We start from the raw sequence: 24,564 nt of genomic DNA, 5'->3' as shown, positions 1-24,564 counted from the left end.
GTGTATTCTGGGGGATCCAGAGCAGAGAGACTCACCAATCAGTGAACAGCAAAAATTGATGGTATAGATGTGATACTCCACCCAGGTCCCCTTTTCAAGGTTGATGTGCCCATCCCCTCAGCTTCTAGGAATATCACTGCTGCTTAAGGCTCACAGATGTATCCCTCAAAGTGAACTGCCCTCTGCCACAGGGACCTGCTCTGCCCAAGAACACACTCCCTCCCATGGGCTGCCTACCAGCAATGACTGGCTGATGCAGGGACAAGAGAGCCCAGTTCCCTCCTCAACCTGGGACATTTCTGAAGGGCCATCCCAGCTTCAGAGCTGCCCATAAGATCAGCTGAGACCTCAATTGTAACCTCATGGCAGATCAGCTTCACCATCTGTCCACTCCTGCCTTCCTCACTTCCTTACAAGTTATCTCCCAAGAGCATCCTTGGGTAAATCCTCTGGATACAATTCTCCGTGTCAGAGTCTGTATCTAGGCAGCCCAATCTAAAATGGATGATGTACATCAAACTGGGCCAAGCCACTGAGGCTACAGTAAAGAGGCAGAGCTACCAATGGCAGAGGCATTTGTAAGCTACACAGCAATCTTCATGTGTGTCAGTGTGAGAGGAGTTCTGTCACCTGCAGGACTTCACAGAGATTGGCTACTCTCAATCTAGTCATCACCCATAATGAGGGACAATGGCCTGAATGTTTCAATTTGCTTTAAGGGACTTTTGTTACCTAATAAATTTGCACAAGATCTGGTAGAAGGCAAAATGAAAACTTGAATTTCAAGGATAATCTGAAGGAATCTTCTTAGAAAAGGAAGAAAGTAACACTAAACAGGAAGAGGCAAAGGAAGTTCAGGCAAGAGAAGGCCAAATGGCCTGGAACATAGGTTTGAACACTTTCAATGATTCACCCAACAAATCTTTATTGAAAGGCTACTACATGCCCAGCCAAGTGCCACAGTTTAGGAATACCATCGTGAATAATGTAGACATGGTCCCTGCCCTCACAGACCTTACAGTCTAGCCAAGGCAATGAAAGCCTTTCCCCAATCAAAATGTTTCCAGGAAACATAGCACATAAAATCAGATGTCTGTGATCATTTCTTAGTGCAGATGTCCTTTGAAAATTTAACTTAAGACACTTTCCTACCACTGAGTTAACTCGTGAACTCCATAGACCTATTTTGATTTTCAGCAAAATTTTTAAATGAGGTCTGAGGATGTTAGTTATCTTCTTAGAACAGCCTCAGCAACTTATATCTGCATTTTATTTGTTTGCAAATAGTAAGATGATCTTTGATTTGCTACGAAAAGTGGTTGGAAATGGTATCAGGTTTGGTTTGCTCTGATCAACTTTTCTTGCAATGTCAGGGTCTCCCATCAATCTAACTGACCCTGAAGCCTGAAAGAAGAGATGAAGGAAATGTCTGTAACAAGTCTCACATTCCTTCTCTCAAATTTAAGTCAGAGCGCAGAAGGACCTAGAATTCTCAATACACCCCAACACTACCTTTAATACCATATGAGGAGACAAAGTGTTATTCAGTTATCACATACTGATTATTATACCATGTCTAGAACATTCACCAACCACTATCACCTGAACTTTGAGTGGTATTTAATTAGAGTGGGGTGCACTGTGCTATAAAGCGTGTTTGCCTGTACACTTTTACGTGAAGAGATATGAATAGGCCTGATTTTTTTAAGAACAGTGCAGAACTACAACACTGCTAAAACAATGCATATGCCAGAAGTTCAAATATATGTCTTGAGATGGCAGGAAAAGCTGCATTCTGGGATCTGCTCACAAAAAAAGGGTTGACATGGACTGCCCATTTTAACATACTTAACACTCCAATGTGTTTAAAATATGATATATAACCATAGGTAGGTGTGAGGTTTTTTAACTATCACATTCTGAACGACAGTTTAAAATACATTTATAACTGCAGCCCCGGCACTGAGCATAGTTCAAGGCACAGAGTTGACTACAATAAATATTTGATTGATGGATTATTGAACAAATTACTATTTTAAAATAAAATCAAATCCAGCATTTGTATAAGATCCATGAATTGTTAGTAAGACCCCTTGAGACGTAATTTTTAAAATGCTGGACTAGAAGACAAAGAAATGAAAATCAAAGAGGAAAATTCCCTCATCAAGAGTCTAAGAATAGGGTGGTGACCCTTGGTAGGGGAATTCTTGGCGTGGAAGGGTGTGGCCCAGAGCCCCAGTCCCACAGATGTGTCTCTAAAGTCTCCATGCTGATATTTCTCTAAGTCATTTATAAAGCGATGTGATGGGTCAACCCTGGGGGATTCTGGAAGAGATGGGGTGACCTGAGTCAAGACAGAATAATTGGGAGCAGTGCCCTTAATAATAAGAGAGAGCAGGGCATACAATGACAAACTAATGGTCCTCCAAGGCTTCTCAGGCACCTATCACTTTACAAGGCCTGGTTAACTAGTGGGCCTTTCACTGGAGTGATGTGACCTTTGGAAGCAGAAGCTTCTATCCACTGGCTAAGGCTACCTGGGAAATGTTAAAAGAAGACAAATGAGCTGAAAGAAGAAACGAGAAGGAATGGATCAGGACCGAGAGGAGCTACTCTTCGTCATTCAGTCAACTACCAGAGCCGAAAACTGACAGAAGGCAAGGGTGAATTTGGGACCCAGGAGAGGCCTGCCCTAGAGGTCCAGCACCACCTGTGCTTGCCATCTGCAGCTTGGCTTCAGTAAAACAACTCCAGTGTGACACCAAGCTGTGGCAAGGTTGTTGGAGCTCTAGGCTTGCCCTTGTTCACACATACATACAAACATGATGATGACAGCTACTAAGTAAGGTGTTTACTGAAGAAGTAACAGACTCAATCACAAAGAGAGTTTTCCAAAATAGAAGAGATCTTATTTTACAACATTGGCCAGGAAGGTCCAAAAGAATTAAAAGAATTGTCTGGCCACACAGTGTTACCAAATGGTGGTGTGGACGAGAACCCTGTTTCAATCAGCATTCATCCACAGACACAGAACCACTAGAATATATACACTGAGTGATTTATTTCAAGGAATTGGCTTACATGGTTGTGGGGTTGGCTAGGCAAGTCCGAAGTTCATAGGGCAGGCCATTAGGAAGGGCAAGCTGGAACTCTTCCAAGCTGAAGTTGCTGTCCACAGATGGAATTTCTTCTTCAGGGAAGCCTCAGTTCTATTCTTAAGGCCTTTCCATTGTTTGAATCAGGCCCACCAAGATTATCTTGGATAATCTCCTTCACTTAAAGTCAACTGATTATGGACTTTAATCACATCTACACAATACCTTTATTTTTTTATTAAATTTATTGGGGGTGATGTTGATTAATAAAATTATATAGGTTTCAAGTATACAATTCTATAATACACTACCTGTATATTGCATCGTGCGTTCACCATCCAAAGTCAAGTTTCCTTCCATTACTATATACTTAACCTCCTTTACCCTCTTCCACCTCCCTCCTTCCTTACTTATCCTCCAGTAACCACTAAACTGTTGTCTGTGTCTATGAGTTTTTGCTTGTTTGTTTGTCCTGTTTCTTTGTTGCTTTCAGTTTTATATCCTACATATGAATGAAGTCATATGGTTCTCGACTTTTTCTGTATGACTAATTTTGCTTAGCATGATAATCTCAAGATCCATCCATGTTGTCAAAAATGGCACAATACCTTTACAACAACAACTTAGTGTTTGATTGAATAGCCTGGGACTGGAGCCAGCCAAGTTCACACATAAAAATAACCATCATTTTCATTTATCAGTAACACTAGTATTCTGTTCATCCTTCTTCTCCTCCCAGAGGAATGCTGGTGTGGCAAAACCTTAATGAAGAAGTTTATCTCCTTGTCCTCAAGATCTTGTCCGTGAACAAATTTTATTTAGAAAGGTTCTATATATGAGTACAATATACATGTTCTACTTTTTTCTCCAGCAAAAAGCACTGAAGACACTGGACCCCACTGTCATAGGTCAGCAAGAGAGGAATTTGTAGGGTTTATGGAAAATCACTTCTAAGAATGTAGGTCCAATAACCCAAAGTCTATACCATAATATTTTATTATCCAAATCATCCAAAGTAGCAGAGCATATATAGAACAAGGGGAATGGAGATGGCTGATCCATTTTCCCACCCCACCCCTGGCTATCCCATTCACTCTTTCTTCGCTATCACACCCAAGATTCTTAAGTGTCACCCAGGTAAGAAGTCTCTACATCCACAGTCCCACATCCTCTACTCATCATCACACTGCAATCAAGCCCTCCCCCACCCACCAACACACTCTATGGAATAGATGCTCCCCCAGGTTACCAATGCCTTACTGGTTATGAAATCCAAAGGACACTGGTTATTTGACCATACCTTCTTTCTTGAAATACAATTTCCCACTGCCTTCCATAACAGCAAAGCTTCGTTTTTCCTTCTATTTCTCTTGCTAGTCCTTGTAAATCTGATCTTTCTCCTCTTCTATCCCTTAAATGTCCATTTTCTCCAGTACTCTGTCATTGAACCCTCCTCATGTTTACACACTGTCCTTTGGCTTTAATTATAATCTATACATGAATAAGAGTCCCAATCTCTATCTCCATGCCAAATACTGCTTTTGAGCTCACATGACCTACCACTATGGACATCTATACCTGGATGTCCCACAAACACACTGAACTCATTGTCCTTTCCACTGCCCCTACCACCATCAATCAATGCTTCTTCCTGGGTTCTCTATCTCCATGACCGGTCCCACCATACACCTAATGGACTAAAACAGAAACCAAGAAGTTATCCCTCAACTCCTGCTTTTCCCTCAATCCCGACATACTGTCAATCAGGTTTTATTTGAAGAGGAAAGGGGAGAGTGCACCACATTTTCCAGCCTCCTTTGCAGCTAGGTATGACCATGATATTATGTTCAGGACAATGAGCTAAAAGCAAAATTCCAAACAGCTATTTAAAGAGGATGACTCAACTTTTGCTCTTCCCTCCTTCCTATTTCTTCCTTCGTCTTACAAAAAAAAAAAATGCTTAGGGCTCCATGGCCACCTTGGACCAAACAGTGACTTTGAGAACAGAAGCCACAGCTGAAGATGAAAAAGATAGAAGGAGCCTGGTACTCCGAGAACTTCACAGTGCATCATACTACCCTTGGACTGCTTAACTCCAAACTCATTTCATGTTAGAAAATAACCTTAAAATGGGACAGTTAAGAAAATAAGTATATTTTCTATTATATAGAGCCAAACATAATACTGACTGATATACCAAATTGTGTTCATTCTTTTTAGATCTTTCAATTTCACCTATGTCTCTCCATCTCCACTATCACTCCTTTAGTTCAAGCCACCACCATTGCTTGGTTCAATTACTGAAAAAAGCATAGTAACTTGTCAGCCTGCTTCCCGTCTTCCTCCAATCTAATCCACTGTCCATTTGTGAAGGGCAATCTGAGATTGTGCATCAATATAGTATTAAAAATGTTCACATTATTCAAGCTAGTAGTTACACTTCTCAGAATTTATCCTGAAGAAAAGAATAAGATATTCATACAAATAATTATGTTCACGGAAGTTAGTAACAGCAATAGTCATAATGATTTACAAATGGAAACAATCTAGGATGTCCAACAATAGGGAATTATAGACAACATAGTGCATCTATTCAAGTGAGAATTAATCTGGCATCAAAAATCATGGTATAGAATAATATTTTAGGATATAAGAAAATGTTCACTTTATTTATTTACTTATGGAAAAATGGGTTATACAACAGTATGTTCCCTACATTCCAAATTGGTTTTTCAAATTACATAAATATCTGTAGGAAACAATTTCACTCTTACCTTTCTATGATACCAAAAAAGCTAACATTTTAATTAATTCAGATATCACATTAGTATTTATTTACATCAAGTATGTACTTAATGCATAACAATAATTATCTCAGGTTTTACAATTTTCATTTTTTTCTTTATGCTTTCTATTTTTTTAAAGATGTAACACTACATTGCTTTCAAAAACATAAAATATAATAAATATTCTCAGTAAGTCTTGCAAATCTTATGTTCATTTCCTAATTTAAACTCCTCAATAGCCAGCACCTCTTCAACGAAGCCTTCTCTCATTCCCCGAAGACTGGATCCCCCCATTCCAGAAATCTCTATCATCCCTTATACTGAGACTTTTCCCACTGCACTGTATTCATAAACTGCCTGTTTTCTTAACTATATCTCTGTCTAGACCATATGCTCATTGAGAGCACCATGTCACAATTTCTCTAGTGCTTGGCATCTATTTGGTGTTCTATTAATGTGAAATGAATGATGACTGTGCTATGAATTCAGCCACATCTACACTTTTCTTCACCATCCAAGAGATGCAGAACGATGCATATCTTTGGAATCTCAATGTATGTCTCCAATACTTAAGATCTTTGATAATTACAACACCTGAACTATTCCTTAGCAGTTGGTCAGGCTGCAAGGAGCTATTCAAACTCCTTTCAAGGACAGTTTAAGCCTCTGAAGGAATGATCTCATGCAATGAGGAATGACTTGACATAAAAGTCTACGTGGAAATAAGCTAATGTCTACCCAGAATAAATAATTGAAAATAACTTTCAAAAGATGGGAGAATCATACATCCATTCAATTTTCATCAGGTGCCTACTAGGTACCAAGGAATCGATTCAACTTAATCGATATATTTTCTTTGGAGATGTTTGCCTCTTCAGAAACCGGTACAGAGATTCAAGCAGTTACATCACTGACCCATCTGTTCCGCTACAACATGTGTTTCTTTTGACAGGAATTACCCAGATATGATTGGTAAATAGGGGAATGATGTCAGTATAACAAGTAACTTGTGTTGATTCTTATGTGATTTTTTCCAGTTTGTTGACATTTTAAAGAATCATAGGAAAGCGCTCTAACAAGGAAAGAAAAAGACTTAACGATGTATGAAGACCTTAGAACAAAGCTGGAAATGCACTCAAGTGCCTTCTTGTAACGTGAGTAGTGGCTGATCGTGGCTTTAAGAACCACTATGCTTTCCACTGTTAACCTGCCTGGCAAAGCTGCAAGTTACAGATAAACAACCTATGAAAACAATATTATGGGTGATCACTTTGTAAAGTATATGAATGTCTAATGACTATGTTGTACACCTGGAATGAATATAATATTATATGTCAACTGTAATTGAAAAATAAATTTTTTTAAGAAGAAGCTACGAAAATATTTCTCCCTATACAGATGCATGAAGAGGGCTATGCCTTGGACCAGAATTAATTTTGATGATGGTTCTCTATTAGAAAGAAATGTCATCTGCGATCTACAGAGAGAAGAAGGAAGTACAAGCCCAATTTGAAGCTGTAAAAATGGACTGACCTATTAGGGGCAAACACTAACCAGGTGGAGATTTAACCAAACTATTTTTATTAATTTGTTTTTGTTTTCGATTCTGGTTACAAAATTCCGTATGTTTTCAGCAGTCTGTCTCAATCCTGTTTTCTGCATAAGCCATTTTAGGTTTTAGTGTGTGATTTTGCGGAACACAAGGTACATGTGTAGTGCTATTATGGAAATGCCTGTGTTCATCACAAGAACAGGGTCAATTTTTAACCAAAGTACATTTCTTTCAACAAAACTAAAATTATCCTATCATCATTGTTATTTGTTTTATATGGAATGAAATGAAAGCAGTATTTTCATATATATATTATATACACACACACATAGACACACATACACATAATTGCACACACGCATATATATTAAGTAGCTATGGATGCATGCATCACTCCCAGAAAAAGACATATGGCACATTTCATCCTTTTGAGATAGAATTTAGCAAGTATAAATAAACTGAATGTCAACAAACACACAAGGAACTATCACTGTCAAGTCCATCTCAATAAATGTCAACTTGGCCACTGCTGATTTTCTCTATAGCCATATAGCATTCTCTTTAAACATTTTTGCCAATGAAATAGAGACCTCCACAATGTCAGCTAACCACAAGAGAGTAGGATTAAAAAAGCACCCAACAGCCTCAGGGAAAGCCACATGGTTGAAGCTTAAATGCGTTCAGTCCTTTTGATGAATAACAGTGTGGTTCTCTGGACTCACTCACTTCCTATGGAAGGGAACTAAGAGCCACCCCTACACACGGTGTTAGCACCACCAAAAGACCATGAGCCAGGAAAGAAAAGAGAACCTAGGGTAACAATACAAAGATAACAAAGGTCACCCGATGTGCTTTATATATACTTAACTCAATCTTCTGTTCACAGATTCAGTCAACAAGTACTTGATGTGCAAGAAGCTAGGGATACAGAGATGAATAAGACAAGAGAACAGGGCTCCTTATTCCCCTGATTATGTCTTCCTGATACCCAAACATCTTAGCAAATGATTGATTAGAATCCTGGGGTTGCAAACTCTAATGCCTACTGAAGCCAGATAAGCAATATCAGAGGGAAGCAGAATGGGTACATGGTAACGTGAAGCACCGGGACAATGACAAACTAGAGGTCAAATGCTCCATCTAAAGGTACTCAAACCCATTTTTCTTATCTACCTTCAAGGTAAGGCAAAATACATAGATAGCCTAGATCTGGCTCACAAACTGCCACTTTATGACCCTAATGTTTAGCAGAATGTAGACAAGAGCATTTGAATAAGGAATTTCATTTTGTATCCAGACAGACCAACCAATATTTAAGATCACTTTCCTACAGGTGATGGCTGCAATATACCAAACGACAAGAACTCTACTATAGAAGAAAAAGGCAGAACAACCTGTCAAGATCCAATATTTTGGAAACTGAGCTTGATTCTATATTTCTTCATTATGATTGAAGAGTGCCATTACACAAACAAGTTTTCATTTTCTGGCATCATTATAATCACACCTATTTCTAAAAACTATTATTTGGGGAAGGTTTACTCTTTACAACTTAATTGTCTGAAGTACCAAAGAGAAGAGGAAGAATCTCTATAATCCAAATCACATCTTCACCAGAAAGGGTCAAGTAATGTCAATAAACACACATATCAATTACAAATGTTCTTCGCCCACTCAGAATGTGATTTCTTGGTTAGAGGTTACAAGAAGTCATTTTATATACACTCAAATATAATATTTAATTAATGTAATACCACTATTGAGAATTAGATCAGTGTTTTTTTCTTTCAAGGTCAATCGATGTACTGGATAGTCTAAGAATTGTCCTTAAATCAACATCCTATTTTTTTTACACACACAATCATTTTAGTTAGAGCTATATATGCTAATGTACAATTAGCACTTAATTGTTTTTAAAGCTAAATTTGGACAATTTAAATTCTTCAGTATATATTATACACTGTAGACACAGGCTATAAAAATGTTGACATTGGTTATATTCTCATAATGCAATTTAGCCCTTTAAGTAATGACTATGCAAATAATCAGCCATGGGAAAATTATATTACATCTAGTACAATTACCTACTATCACAGAAGTAATTAGTATTATTGTCCTGCTTATTGAACTTCAATGAGAACTCTTGAGGTGCTAAGGTAGTTCCAAGGCTGGTGTGAAGACTCCCCTCTTAACAGACTCATCTGGCAACTATAATTACCAATGTTAAGAAGGGCAGTTTCAGATGAACATTAAACAAGAAATTATCCCCTGAAGGTTCATAAGTTCCAAACTTTAAATGGAAAAATACCGACAGCCCCTAATATGTCCTCTTAACACCTTCACGATGCAACTTTTCACCCAGGCAAAGTCAGCAGCTCTGACTAAGTATCAATGAGTAGAATAATCCATGCTCCCACAGAGATGAGCTTTGACCCTGAACAACATCTATGTTTGGCCAATGCCTTAATAGCGCTAGTTATACTTGGGAAAGCTCAACCAAACCTCCCATTTTACTGTGCTTCAACTTTTAAAGAAATTGCTCCGCCATCTTGAAACAGACCAACGTGTTTCTTGGGTGACCCATTGGCCACAATCTGCCAGAGTTCTTCACCGGGTTTCTACCTAACTTCATCTTAGGGAAAAGCATAGGGAAGAGGAAGGCAGTAGCGTAGAGACGAGGTCAACTTGCATCATTCTTTCAAGGAGTGCTAAGATCACACATCATGCCACCTGAGCTCACTGGCTAGTGGACCATGACTGGGCCTCACCAATTCCAGAATCATCTAAAAAACTATGGTTACACAGGAAGCTGAGATGCTAACTTGCGTGTTCTCCATTCTTCTCTCACAACAAGCAGCAAATCCACCATCTGAAAAAGCTTCAGCTGCCCAGAGGGACCAAAGGAAAACTTCATCGTGGGTGAGTCACCCCTACAAGTTTCTTGGGGGTGAATCACCACTGCAGTCTCCTACCCAGAAGGTTAATTCAATCCACCCTTTGGGTGCTCATCTGAATTTTGCCCAAAGCCTTGAGAACCAGGGCTGGTGTTAACGGATTTCTGTTCAGGGAGTCCAGGTCCAGGCTGATCAGTGACGCCGGTTTCTTGGAGGATCAGCAGGCCTTCTAGTTGAAGGTATCTGGTCTCTTCGCTTCCTCATCCTGAACCTCTGTGGAGGTGTTCTCCCCAGGGAGTGAGGGTTGTTCCTTGTTTCGTCCACTTGTGGGGAATCCAAACGCAGAAACAATTGTGTCCAGAGCTATCAAAAACCTAGCTCCTCAGAGGCCACGGCTATTTCTCCATTGTTTCCAAGATGCCAAACTAATGTCTTCCTTGACCACTTTTGAGACACTTTCAAAGTATCCGATGCGGACCACACCTGTGTGGACCTGGAGACAGGTATCCACTAAGGATGACAGCGTGTTAGGAGCAGGGCTCACCTCCCAAGTCCTCTAGGAACGTGTTACCACCCACCTCCGACTTCCATGTTCTCTTCCTTCCACCGGGGACCCTCTGCAGCGCCCCCTTTCGTCCGCAGTGAGCACTACACCCGCAAGGACCGCCCCCACGCCCCGGCCTGGAGGGCTTCCGAGCCGGTGACGGGGGCAGCAGGTGGGGGGAGGGGGGCGGTGGCCTGGTGGCCCCGGGGAGCGGTTTGACGGACGTCTCCCGAATCCCTACCCTGTCGCCCCCTTCGCAGCGCCCCCAAGACCCCGCCTCGCCCGGACTGGGCTCCGTTCCCATCTCCCGCCCCCCTCCTCTCCCGCGCCCCTGGCCCAACCCGGGCCGCGCAACCCCTGCCCCGCACCCCCGCCGGCCGCCACGCGGCCCCCCGCATTCCCGGCACGTCCGGCGCCGACTTTTACCTGTACTTTCTGCACTCAGGCGGCTCGTCGGGCGACAAACACCTCCCCGGGACCGCTACCTCCCCCGCCCCGGCTCCGCCCGGCTTCCTCCTTCCCCTCCAAGGCCGCAAAGTAGATGGAGTAAGAGAGTGTGTGTGCGAGAGAAAGAGAAAGAGGGAGCGGGCGCGGGCGCCGCGGGAGGGCGGGCGGGAGGGAGGCGCGCCCGGCCCCCGCCGCCCTCTGGCCGCCGCCGCTGCCGCCGCCGCCACGGGCTCGGCAACTCCGGCTCGCGCCCGGCCCCGGCCCCGGCCCGGTCCCCGCCGCCCGCCGCCCGCCGCCCGCGGGCTGGGGCCGGCCCGAGCCCCAGCGTCCCCGTACCTCGTAAAGGTCCCCAGAAGCCATGCCAGGCTGCGGAACTTGGCTCGCCGGGTGTGCGCGTCTGCTCGCTCGCGCCCTCCGTGCGTGTGCGCGAGGGGGCCAGGGTGCGCGTGTGTGTGTGCGCGCGTGTGTGTGTGAGTGTGTGTGTGGTGTGTTGAGTAAACTGTGTTTTTGCAGAATGACAGGCTTGGGGGCTGCCTATGCGCAGAATCAGAGCGGGCGGCGGCGGGGCTGGCGTAACCGGCAGCGGCGGCGGCGGCGGCACGAGCGCGGGCAGTAGCGACGGCCGCGCAGCGCGCCCGGATGGCACCGACGCGGCCCGAGCGCCACGGCCCCCGCGACCCGGCGACCCGGCGGCGGTGGCTGCAGCGGGCAACGGCTCGCCCCGGCGCCGCCTGCAGGAAGCCGCCCCGCGCCCGCCGCCGGCCCGGACGCTGCTGCCACTGGGCGAGTCCCCGCCCCCCGGGAGCCCGGCCCGGCCCCCGGGGCGGGGGGGCGGGGGCGATTGCCCGGCCGCGCCCCGGGGGACCGGTCCCAGAGTAGGGGAGCTCTCAGGCCCGCCCTGCCACCCCGGGGCCGGCTCTGGAGGCGGCCGGCGGGGCCCCCGGGGGTGGCGGGCCAGGTGCCCGCCCGGCGCACCCGGCCGCAGGCTGCGAAGGGGCGGCCGGGGAGACAGGTAGAAGGGTACGGTGGCAGGTCACAGGGCAGGAGCGCCAGCTGGGCTAGGCTGACCTGGGGTCTTCACCTCTTCCCCTCACGCCAGGTTGGGAAGGGCGCCGCCCTTAGAGACCTGGCCCCTGGGGGTGGCAGGGCTCCTCCCTGGTTGTATAACCCCTCCCTCCAGGCTGGTTTGTAAGATGTGGAAGCCACAAGGAAAAGGAAAGAAATAGCCCATCCAGAGAAGCCTGAGAGAGCCAGGACAGCACCCCATAAGGACAGTCTTTAGAGCCAGGCTTGGCCTTCCCTCAACAACCATCGCACCCCAAAATTCATTCACTCACCCATTATTCAACAACTGCACAGTGTTCCTGGAAAGACACAACAGGGACTCTGCCCATAAGGGACTTTGAATCCAAGAGGAGACAAGCCACAGGCACATGAGGAGAATTCAGTCTTTCAACAAAAAATAATTCCTACTATGTGCCAGCTCCAGAGCTGGAGGGACTGGAGAAACGCCCTAAAATCCAAACTCCTTAAGTCACCTCTTCATACTAACACCATGTATAAATGGTCACCCTTCTCTTTAAATGCTTCACTCTGTAAAAGATATAGTTAACTCAGGACCCAGGAAGGCAAGCTGTTCGGAAGTAGAAAAAAGGTCTTCCTCATCCCAGCCCAAAAAATGCCTAGCTGGTTACTTTCTCCAGATGTGATATGGATGTAATACACATCATTCCCCCATTTCCTATTTGTAACACTTTGGACAAGTCATTTTACCCATCTGAGCCTTGCTTTCCTCATCTCTAAATTGGAGGTGGTGATAAACAGCTAAGATGGCGTGAGGACCTATGTACGAGGTGTGATCAAAACATACAGTGATTGTTTGAATAAAAAAATTATTACAGTCAAAGACATGCTGCCATTAATCCCCCTCAAAATATTCTCCCTCGCTTCAAACACATGCATCCCATTGTTCTTGCCCTTTCTGAAGCAGTTCTGGAAGTCCTCTTTCCTGAGTGTCTTCAATTGCACTGTCGTGGCTGCCTCAATGTCCTGAATTGATTCAAAACGTTTACCTTTCATGGTCATTTTGACTTTGGGGAAGAGCCAGAAGTCGCACGGTGCCAGATCCAGTGAATAAGGTGGATGAGGACACACCGTAATATTTTTATTTGACAGAAATTGCTGTACCAGAAGCGATGTGTGAAACGGAGCGTTATCATGATGGAGGATGATTGACGGCACACCTTAAAACATCCCTTCTCCCAACCATAGCTCACACCCAAATGACTGCACCAAACAAGTTGAAACTTGTCACATTCTGTTACTAAGTTTCGACGCGCTGCTTCCTGCACTGAAGATCTCTTCCTTGCCATTGGCTAGCACTGGGCAGCAGCATTCACCACTCTTTTTTAAATCACACCTCATATATATGAAGTGACCTAAACCAGCAGTTATTTGTGTCTGAATCTAGACCCTGAACTGCCCTTATGGAAAGCAAGCTGGCAAAAGAGAATGTATGACAAAGGGTTTAATCTAGAGGATGTCAAACTTTTATAAGTCACCAAATTTTTTCAATTTAAAAAAATTCCACAGAATCTAGACCACAAAGTTTTCATATCTGGCTCATTCGAGGACACATGAGTTTGCATATGCTGTTCCCTCTACCTAGAATGTCCTTACACATTGAATCCATCTGGAAATCTATTGCTCTGGCAGGGGATTGTTGATCTTTGTATCACTATTCCTTCCAGAAAGCAGGTACATAATGAATGTTTGTCAGACTATTCCAACACAACAAATTTGACACCAATTTCTAGTTAAAAATCCCATATTAAAATGGGGAGATGGGGGTGAAAAAGGGTAAGGGTGTGGGAAATAAATAACAAAGTGTATTTGGTTTAGAAGCTGTGGAAATTGTTATAGCAGTTCTCTTTTCATACTATTTTCCCAATAGTCATCGTTTTAAATAATAACATTAATAATAAGCAATTCTCTATCTGTACATCACAAAACAAATTTTAATGAGCCTTAATTTGTACTTGAGAATAAATGCACCACCATAGCATGAGGATGTAATTTGGAAGTAGAAGACAAGAAAGAAACTGGGTTTGGAAATAATATGCTCAGCCAAATTTGAATATATAATCAGTAGCTTTACAAAAACACCAAAAGCTTGACTTGTGCTGGCCAAATACTCCCTGGGAATGTAAGCACAGTTTGAAAAACCCTAGTCTAGACAACAATTGTTTACAGAGTTCACAGGAGGGGATATTCACTGTGGATTGGCATGGTCAGGAAGTATTTTATGGAGGAAGTGGGATTGAAATGGATCTTGAAGACTAATAGAAAAAGAGGGACAGTGTTTTAATTTGAGGAAAGAGGTGAGGGGAGATGATAGGTAGTGCTGCAGTGGGAGGGGTGTAAGGAGACTAGAAGATTGATTTGTGGAAGTCACAGGACAGTAGATAGCCACTGAAAAGTCTTAAACACCAAGCTATGAAGTTTACAATTTAGCACGTCAGCAGTGGAAAACTGGTGAAGACTTGTGAATCCATCAAAAGCATGTGACAATCAAAAGTCTGTGTTAGAAAAAAAAATTCTATTAGAAATATGAGAAATGGATTGCTGAAGGTGAGGTTAGAGGCAGGGAAACCAATTGCAGTGGTCCACGTTAGTGGCAGTAGAAATGAAGAAGAAAAACTGGATTTGCAAGATGTTCAGAAGGAAGAACCCGCCGGCCATCAACTTTCATTATGGTTACTCCACCTACTTCCATAAAGCATTTGATTCAAATGATCCAAATCAACAGGACCTGATGACTAACAGGATGTGTGTGTGTGTGTGTGTGTGTGTGTGTGTGTGTGTGTGTGTGTGTTGAGAATTGGGGGAAGGGGTTAGCAACTAAGGAAAGAAAGGATACAGTGATGACTAAGGTTTTAAACTAAGTGACTGAACTACCCATTCATCATAACACTATTTATGAGCTTACTCCGGACCATTGCTGGCTTCCAGAAAAGCCAGATGCTTCCTGAAGGATGAAGGGAAGGGTCTTCACCATCTGTGGGAAGATCAGCCCAGTTAATGGACAGTTCTGCTTCAGGTTCTTCTTATGATATGAAACCACAGTTGTTCACGGTAAATGGAAGGTACCCATCATCTTCCATAAACTGCAACAGATCTTCATACTAGTCATAACTCAAGGGCAACAATAGAAACTCAACTCAGACCAATTTAAAACAAAGACAGAATTTATTGACTCACATAGATTAGAAAGGATGGAATTGCTCTCAGGTTTGGCTGGATTCAAGTTCTCAAAGGTTATAAAATGGCCTGTCTCACTTTCTGCCTCTTCCTGTGGAAGATTGGCTTCCTCCATACAGCTGAAAATATGGTACCTAGCAGCTCGCATCATCTGGCTTAGAGACCTCATACAACATTTCTAAATCTCAGGGAAGCTCTCTGCTTGGCTGATGGAGATCATATGCTTTTCTTTTGACCCAATTACTGTAGTCAGTCCGTGATATTACTCTGATTGTCCAACTTGTCATACTCCCACCAATGGGACAGGAAGAGTACAACGATTGGCAGCTTTACCAGAATTGTGTAAATGAGCAGAAGCCCAAAGAAATGGGGGAAAGGATACTGGGAAAATAGGTGTCCGCTACATCCTGGAATAAGCCTGGGTCAGATAGGGAACTTAGAAGCAAGGGCGATGGCTGCCCAGGACATGACCTTGCGATGGAGCCAGTTCCATATCCAAGAAAAGATTGTATCCTCTGCCCTGACGGTGGCATTAGAATGTGGCAATATTCTCCTTCTAGAATTACTTGAGACATGATTTTGACCTCCTGTATACTGTGGTTGTTGAACATGTGGCCTCCAGAGTCAGATTGCCTGGGCCAATTCTTACATCATTATTACTAGCTTTATGCTATGAAGTTCTTGACGTAACTTCTCTGTCCTTCCATTTCCAAATATCTTTATTACTTTTTACTATACAATACATTATCCCCAAAACTTAGTGGCTTAAAACCAAAAGTATTTCTTATCTCACAGTTTCTCTGGGTTTGGGAATCAGGAGCAGCTTAGCTGGGTGATTCTGGCTTGCAGTTTCTTATGGGATTGCAGTCAAAATGTTGACTGCAGTTATTTGAAGACTGGACTGAGATTAGAAGATCTCCCTCCAAGATGGTGCCCACACATTGCTGTTAGCAGGAAGCTTCAGCCACGTGAGCCTCTTCATGGGGTTGACTGCCTTTGTGCCATTCACATCTAGTCCCCCAAATCCAACGAATTAAAGCCAAACTGTCAAAGCTTCAGGTCTTTCTAGCATAGAGCAGCTAATTAATCTGATGTCCTAGTCCATACTAAGAGGCTATTTGATGCAGAGATGATTTGCAGCATGTCAGACAGAACGACTGGGGATGCCATCTGATCCACACCCCTCATTTTAAAGACAAGAAATCTAAAACCCAGATTGGGTGACCCGAGAGAGAGAGAGCAAGGAGGAAACCAAATTGCCTTTGACCATCTAATCTTGGAAGCCAAACACTGTCACTTCCACCACACTCTATTCTTTAGAACTAAGTCACTAAGCCTAGCCCACACTCAAATGGAGGAAAATCAGCTGATGCCTCTTAAAGGGAAGGCCATGAAAGAAATTGTGGACATATTTTAAAACTACCTCACCACATCTGTAAATTGAGGTGCTAGATACCCCATAAAGTTGTTCTGAGAATTAGATAAGACAGTCCAAGCAAGGCATCTACCAGTAATAAAAGATAAATAATAGTATCTGTTATAATCACTCTTACAACTACTATTACACATATCAAGTTTCAAACTTGATATATGGCACTAATATCTTCAAATATTCAAGATGTCTATAGAAAGGCATTAAATCAAATAAAACCTTCAAAGTGAATATTGTTCTCAAGCCATGTAGAAACTTTTGTTATGATTTAATGTTATTTTTAGCATTTATTTAAAAAGATTTTACAATAATAATAATAATAGAAGTAAAGTCGTACTTATGCAGTGTCTACAACGTGCTAGGTATTATTCTCACTGAACTAAACAAATAATGCCCTGCCTTCATGTAGCTTACAGTACAGTGGAGGAGGCAGAATAAAACAAGAAAACAAAATACATATAAAATATTATTTCAGGTATTGATAAGAAGTATCAAAAAAATGAAGTTAGGTAAAAAGACAGAGAAGAACTGAAATGGGTGTGTGCTGGGTCCCGGTACTGGTTTAGATAAGGTGCTTAGGCCAGATGTCACTAAAGTGGTGACATCTGAGTTGAAACCTAAACAAAGTGACAGAGAACACAAATTAAATCAGAGGGCAGAAAATGTCAGAGAAAATAGCAAGGGCAAAGCTCTGAGGCTATAGAAACTTGGTATGTTCAAGGTCCAGCAACTAAGCCAGTGGGGCTGAAGCTGAGCATGAGGAAGTTCGGAAAGAGGTAAGTAAAGAGTTAACCAAAGGCCAATTAGATGTAGGGACTTGTATATAGTATAGGCAAATAATTGGGATTTCACTCTAAGTGATATGAAAGATCATTGGGGGAGCTTTGAATAGGAAAGCATATCATTGGAATGAAGAGGGAGAAGAGGGATGCTGGACACCATTACAAAAGTCCAAATGTAAGACCCTAGTTGTGTAGGCTAAGGAAGATGTCAGGACAAAGAAGAGTGGTTGGAGTGGGAGTACATGGGGGACATGTGGGATATGAAGAAAGTAGAAGAACCCGAAATTTTTGGTCTGAACGTCTAAGATAAATGGAGGTGACTTTTACTGAGGTGAGGAAAACCAGCCGGCGGGGGGGAGAGTGCATTTTGTAGGTGGTATTAGCGCTGAGTGAGGGGAAATCAATAGTTTGGTTTTAGGACATGCTAATTTTGAGATGTGTATTAGACATCCAAGTGAAGATGAGGGGTATTCGATATGTGAGTCAGGAACTCAAACTGGACATATAGTGGAAATGATCAGCATATTGATGGTAAGGAAAGAGACTAGTTATGATTGCCAGTGGAGTGGGAATAGGTCTGAAAGAGAAGAGAGCCTAAAATGGAGCCCTAGAGCAGTTGAGCATTTAGAGGTCAGGAAGAGGGTGAGCAGCCAGCAGAGGAGTCTGAGAAAGGATGATTGAGATTGGAGGGAACCAAGAGAGTGTTGTGTCCCAAATCCAAGTGAAACATGGAGGACTGATAGTTAAATGTCAGGAGGGGGCAGGAGGTAAGAAGACTGACCAGGGGATTTGGCAATGTGGAGATCTTTGGTGATTCTGACAGTACCAGTTTCATGGAGCGGTAAAGTTGAAAGCTAGACTGAAGAAAGTTGAAAGGAGTTTAGGCAGAGAGGAAGTACAAATAGTGAGCACAGGTGACTCATTCAAGGCCTTTTGCTATAAAGAGGAGAGAAGTGGGTCAGTAGGTGGAGGAGGGCATTGGATGCAGGAAGGGATTTTAAAATAGACATAATGACAGCATGTCTATACAATGATAGGAATGACACAATAAAGAGGAGGAAATGGCCATGCAGTAGAGAAAAGAGAGAATTGTAGGAACAGAGTCTGAAAAGGACAGTGGAGAGGGGATACAGAAGGCCAAACTGGAGGGTTTGGACTTAGGAGCACAAAGTCCACCTATACTGGGTTGAATAGTGTCATCCTAAAGTTCATGTCCACCTGGAACCCCAGAATGTGACCTTATTTGCAGATGTGATGAGTTAAGCTGAATTCATATAGGATTAAGGTTGGCCCTAACACAATAACTAGTGTCCTCATAAGAAGAGAACATAGAGACATAGACACATAAGGAGAAGGCCATGGGATGATGGAAACAGAGATTGGAGCAATGTGTCTATAAGCCAAGGATTGTCAGCAACCACCAAGAGCTAGGAAGGAAGAATTCTTCCCCAGAGCCATTGGAGAGAGTGTGGCCCTGTCAACACCTTGATTTCAGACTCTTAGCCTCCAGAACTACAAGAGAATACATTTTTGTTATTTTTAAGCTACCGAGTTTATGGTAAATTGTTGTGGCACACACAGGAAACTAATACACTGTCCATTGGAAGAACAAGGAAGGCCAAGTACACAGCTGCAGATGGAGTCATCGGCAGGTTTGGAACTCTCTTCTATTATTTCTATATTCTCCATGAAATCATGAGATGAAAGTGAGGAGAAAGGAAAGGTATCAGATAGAGGAATGTGATTTTCCTGGAACAATACTGGTTTAGTCCATTGTCTCCCAAATCTATTAATAGCATTCACTTCCACTCCCAGGGGTATCTAGATTTAGACAATAAATGTATGGGTTTTCTAGTTTAGATGTTTAAGGACAGATTTAAAAGTACGAAAAGTCAAGTGGGAGAAAAGAGTGGATTGACCAGGGAAATGTCGTGACATTGCTGGGAGGTACTGAAGGATATTTGTAGTCATAGTTTATCAGACCAGTCAGACAGTAAGCATGGTTGTGATTTATCCAATCACATTCAGTTGTTCAGGGAACAAGCTGAGCATTAGGTTTAACCAAGGGTGGGATTTGCCATATGAGTTCAATGGAAGGAGAGAGAGGAAAAAGTCTAGCAGAACTGAAGCCCTATAACTAAGGACATACAGAAGAAGCCAACTCAAGACTAGTAGGAGGGGTGGAGACACAGAACGGGGTAGTCCCCCCCACACCAGGAGGCTCCCCAGCCCGGGGTTCCAGTGCCAGGGAGAGAAGTCCCCATAACTTCTGGCTTTGAAAACCAGAGGAGATTGTGGCTGAGCAAGACGGAAAGCAGCTGCAGTCCCAGGCACTCCTCTTAAAGGGCCTGTACATGGACTTACTCGCTGACAAACTCACTTGCTCTGGGGCAGCAGCTTTGAAGGTGCCAGAGACATACATGAGAAACTGAATTGTCTGGCTTCACTGCAAGGGCTGGAGGGCCAGCTTTCTCCAGGATGAAGGAACTGAGAGAAGCCATTTTTCGTTTGTTGAGCCCTCCTCCTCCTGGCATTCAAAAAAGGGAGCCACCATATCTGAGTCTCCATCAACCTGGCTAACACCATTCATTAGCCCTGATTCCCTGAGATCCCACCCCGCCAACTTTCCGGCCCACCTAAGCCACTTCCAGTGTATTTTCCATATAAACTGCCTGCGTTGGCTCATGCTGAAGACTTTCCTAAAATCTCTCAAAGGTTCACAAAACCCAAACAAGCAGCATCAGATTGCAGCATGTCCTCTGGCTGAGCAGCCCCAAGACCAGCACTAGCTACAGTCAGTATCCATTCGCGACTTGGCCTCTCAAAGCACCTCCAAGCCCAGCACAAGCAGTAGCCATCTGCAGATTGCTTTCTGGCACATGCCAGGTGGCCCTGGGCAGGGCAAAGCTACTGCAGCTGAACCTGGCCTGTGGTGGGGCCCCTCCCAAGAGGCCCCAGCCAGATCATCATCTGGCCACCTCCAGGGATGACAAATCCAAAGGGAACACTGGGCAGGCACCAAAGCCCAGCTAAAGCAAATCCTGCTCCACAGGATCAGCCCCTGCACAGCAGCTCCTCCACTGTAGTCCACATCAGTCCTCACAAACAATCAGCCCAAGGATCAATCCCTCCTACCAACGTGCAATCAGCAACCAAGCCTCAACTACAACAGAAGGGCACACATGCCCACACAAGAGACACATCTGGAGTACCTGGAAGACTGTGCCGCTGAGCCTCACAGCACACCTACTACATAAGGCCATTCCACTAACACCAGGAGACATAGCAGCTCTACCTAATACAGAAAAACAAACACAGGGAGGCAGCCAACATGAGGAGACAAAGAAAGCTGTCCCAAATAAAAGAACAGAACAAAGCTCCAGAAAAAGAACTAAACAAAACGGAGACAAGCAATCTATCAGACACAGAGTTGAAAACACTGGTTATAGGCATGCTCCATGACCTCAGGGAGAACTTCAACAAAGAGATAGGAAATACAAAAATGGAGATAGAAAACATAAAAAAGAACCAGTCAGAAATGAAGACTACAATAACTGAAATGAAGACTATACTATAAGAAGTCAACAGTAGATTAGATGAAGCGGAGGACTGAGTCAGCGATTTAGAAGATAAGGTAGCAGAAAGCACCCAAACATAACAGCAAAAAGGAAAAAGAATCCAAAGAAATGAGGATAACTTAAGGGGACTCTTGGACAACATCAAGCGTACCAACATTTGCATCATAGGGGTACCAGAAGGAGGAGAGATGGCAAGGAATTTAAAACCTATTTGAAGAAATAATGATGGAAAACTTCCCTAACCTGGTAAAGGAAATGTACAAGCTCAGGAAGCATAGAGAGTTCCAAACAAGATGAACCAAGACACATCATAATTAAAATGCCAAAGGTTAAAGACCAAGAGAGAACCTTAAAAACAGTAAGAGAAAAGCAGTTAGTTATCTACAAGGGAGCTCCATAAGACTATCAGCTGATTTCTCAACAGAAACTTTCCAGGACAGAAGGGATTGACAAGAAATATTCAAAGTGATGAAAAGACAGGACCTTCAACCAAGATTACTCTATCCAGCAAAGCTGTCATTTGGAATCAAGGGCTTCCCAGACAAGGTCTTCCTAGACAAGAAAAAGCTAAAGGAGTCCCTCACCACCAAACCAGAATTACAAGGAAATTTAGAGGAACTTCTTTAAGACAAAAAGTAAATAAATAAAGATCAAAATTATGAAAAATAAAGTGGCAATAACTACATATCTATCAACAATACTTTCAATGTAAATGGATTAATGCTCAAATCAAAAGATAGGGTGGCTGAATGGATAAGAAAACAAAATCCTTACATAGGCTGCCCATAAGAGACTCACTTCAGATTGAAAGACACACAATGACGGAAAGTAAAGGGATGAGATAAAGATATTTCATCAAAATGGAAATAAATTTTGAAAAGCTGGGATAGCAAGACTTTTACCAGACAAACAGACTTTAAAACAACGGCTATAACAAGACACAAGGATCCAGTAATCCCATTGCTGTTTGTTTATCTGAAGAAACCCAAAATGCTACTTTGAGAGTATGTGAGCATCTATATGTTCATCGCAGCATTGTTTACAATGGCCAAGATGTGAAGGCAGCCTGGGTGTCCATCAGTGGAAGAAGAGGTGGTACATATATACAATGGAATACTGCTCAGCCATGGAAGGGAGAAGGTTCTTGCCATCTACGGTGCCATGGATAGACCTGGACGTCATTGTGCTGAGTGAAGTATGCCAGACAGAGAAAGACAGATGCAATGTGATTTCACTTATATGTGGGATCTAAAGAACAAAATGAGCAAACAAACAAAACTGAAACAAACTCATAGATACAGAGAACATTTTGAGGTTTGCCAAATGGGAGGGCAGTGGGAGGGTGAGTGAAAAAGGGAAAGGCATTAAGAAGTACAAATTGGTTGTTACAAAGTAGTCATAGGGATGTAGGGTATAACATAAAAAATATAGTCAATAATATTGTAATAACTATGTCTGGTGTCAGATGGGTACTAGATTTATCATGGTGACAGATGCGAGAGGATTTGGGGGACAAGGTGAATAAGGTAAAGGCATTAAGAAGCACAAATTGGTAGTTATAAAATAGTCATGGGGATGTAAAGTAAAGCGTAGGGAATATAGTCAATAATATGGTAATAACTGTGTATAGTGTCAAGTGGGTACTAGACTAGTTAGGGGGATTAGTTCTTAATTATATAAATGTCTAACCACTATACACCTGAAATTAATATAAAGTAATATTGAATGTCAACTGTAATTGAATATTTTTAAAAGGGAGGAAAGGGGAAGGAGAATAAGAGGTTCAAATCTCCAGGTATAAAACAAATAAGTCATGGGGATGTGTCGTATAGCATAGGGAATATAGTCAATAATATTGTGAGGGTATAGTGCAGTGTCAGATGGTTGCTGGACTTACCATGGTGATTGCTTCTTTAAGTATATAAATGTTGGATAACTACTGTGTACACCTGAAACTAATATAATATTATACATTAGCTAAATTTTAATTAAAATCTTTAAAAAAAGAAAAGAAAATTTTCAAACCTATGCAAAGTAGAGAGAATAATGCAATGAGCCTCCTTGCATTCAGTAGGCAGCTACAAAACCCACCAGTCCAAGACCATTCTTATTTCATCTATACCGTCCATTCCCTCACACAGTAGATTGTTTTTGAGCAAGTCTCAAATATCACATCATTTCATGAAAATATGTCACTATGTATCTTGAAAATATAAGGGCTGGTCTCTTAAATGTTACACCACCACCACAATACAAATTAACGCTAATTCCTTGATATCTTCAAATATTCCGTTTATGTCCAAATTTCCCTAGTTGTCTCATAAATACTTTTTGACAATTGGTTTGTATAAATCAGGATCCAAACATCCATATATTGCATTTGCTAGCTATGTCTCTTAAATTTTTGTTAACCTTTAGGTATCTCCCTCTTCGCACCCCCTCCTTGCCTTTTTTTCCCCTTTCAATTTATTTGCTAGAGAAACTAGCAATCATTTGTCAGCAGGGTCATTTAGCATGTGTTTCTGTACCCAATATTTCCTAGTATATGCTGGTAGCTAGATCTGGATTTGAGGTTATTTTAGGGCCAGGAATACTTCAAAGCTGATGCTATGCCCTCCCACCAGAAGGTACATAATGTCTGCTTGTCTTTCTTCCGTGATTTTAATAACCACTGATGAGCTTTGTGTAGGTCCATTTCATTAGGGGTTGCAAAAGGGTGATTATCTGTCATTCCTTCCTTATTTATCAGCTGGTACTTCTATAAAATCTTCCCTCAACATTTTGGTTGCCCTAAGGTATATTGCACACAAAAGGCTGGATAAGTGCTCCACTCTTTCTTGTTATTTATAAGTTTTCCAAATCATGAGTTGGTCCTCTAACATCTCCAGAAGATCATGAGGTGTTTGTTTTAGTGTCATTATGAACTCATGAACTTTAGCGTATTTAATATATTTCAACCATTGCCATTGCTTCTCTTCTCATGGCTCAACTAGCTCCTGTTTTGGCCAGCAGGAGCCTCTCCCAGTTGGTTCTTGAGTCTTTGAATGCATCCTTCGTTTCTGGTATGAGAAGACGCTCACACACCTTGACCACTTCCTACTCCACATCTGGTTGTTTTTACTGAGAAATGGCGTTAAAATACCATAAAGTAAATACCAGCTTGTAGCTATAGGTTAGTCATTATTTCCAGGCCT

The 24,564-nt window shown here is 42.6% G+C and overlaps 1 protein-coding gene across 1 annotated transcript in view; it reads right to left on the bottom strand.

Moving 5' to 3' along the window:
• The window catches only part of CDYL2 (chromodomain Y like 2), a 163,463-nt gene extending 151,386 nt beyond the window's left edge, over positions 1 to 12,077 (bottom strand). The window contains exon 1 of the mRNA XM_019711013.2: positions 11,655 to 12,077. Coding sequence (XP_019566572.1) covers positions 11,655 to 11,678 — 24 coding nt within the window. The 5' untranslated portion in view covers positions 11,679 to 12,077. The remainder of the gene's footprint in view (positions 1 to 11,654) is intronic.
• Between the last annotated feature and the right edge of the window lie 12,487 nt (positions 12,078 to 24,564).

This window comes from Rhinolophus sinicus, linkage group LG11 (genome assembly GCF_036562045.2).
Source record: "Rhinolophus sinicus isolate RSC01 linkage group LG11, ASM3656204v1, whole genome shotgun sequence".
Taxonomy (NCBI): Eukaryota; Metazoa; Chordata; class Mammalia; order Chiroptera; family Rhinolophidae; genus Rhinolophus; species Rhinolophus sinicus.
The sequence above is the reverse complement of the archived record's forward strand: the minus strand, read 5'-3'. Positions and strand labels throughout refer to the sequence as shown.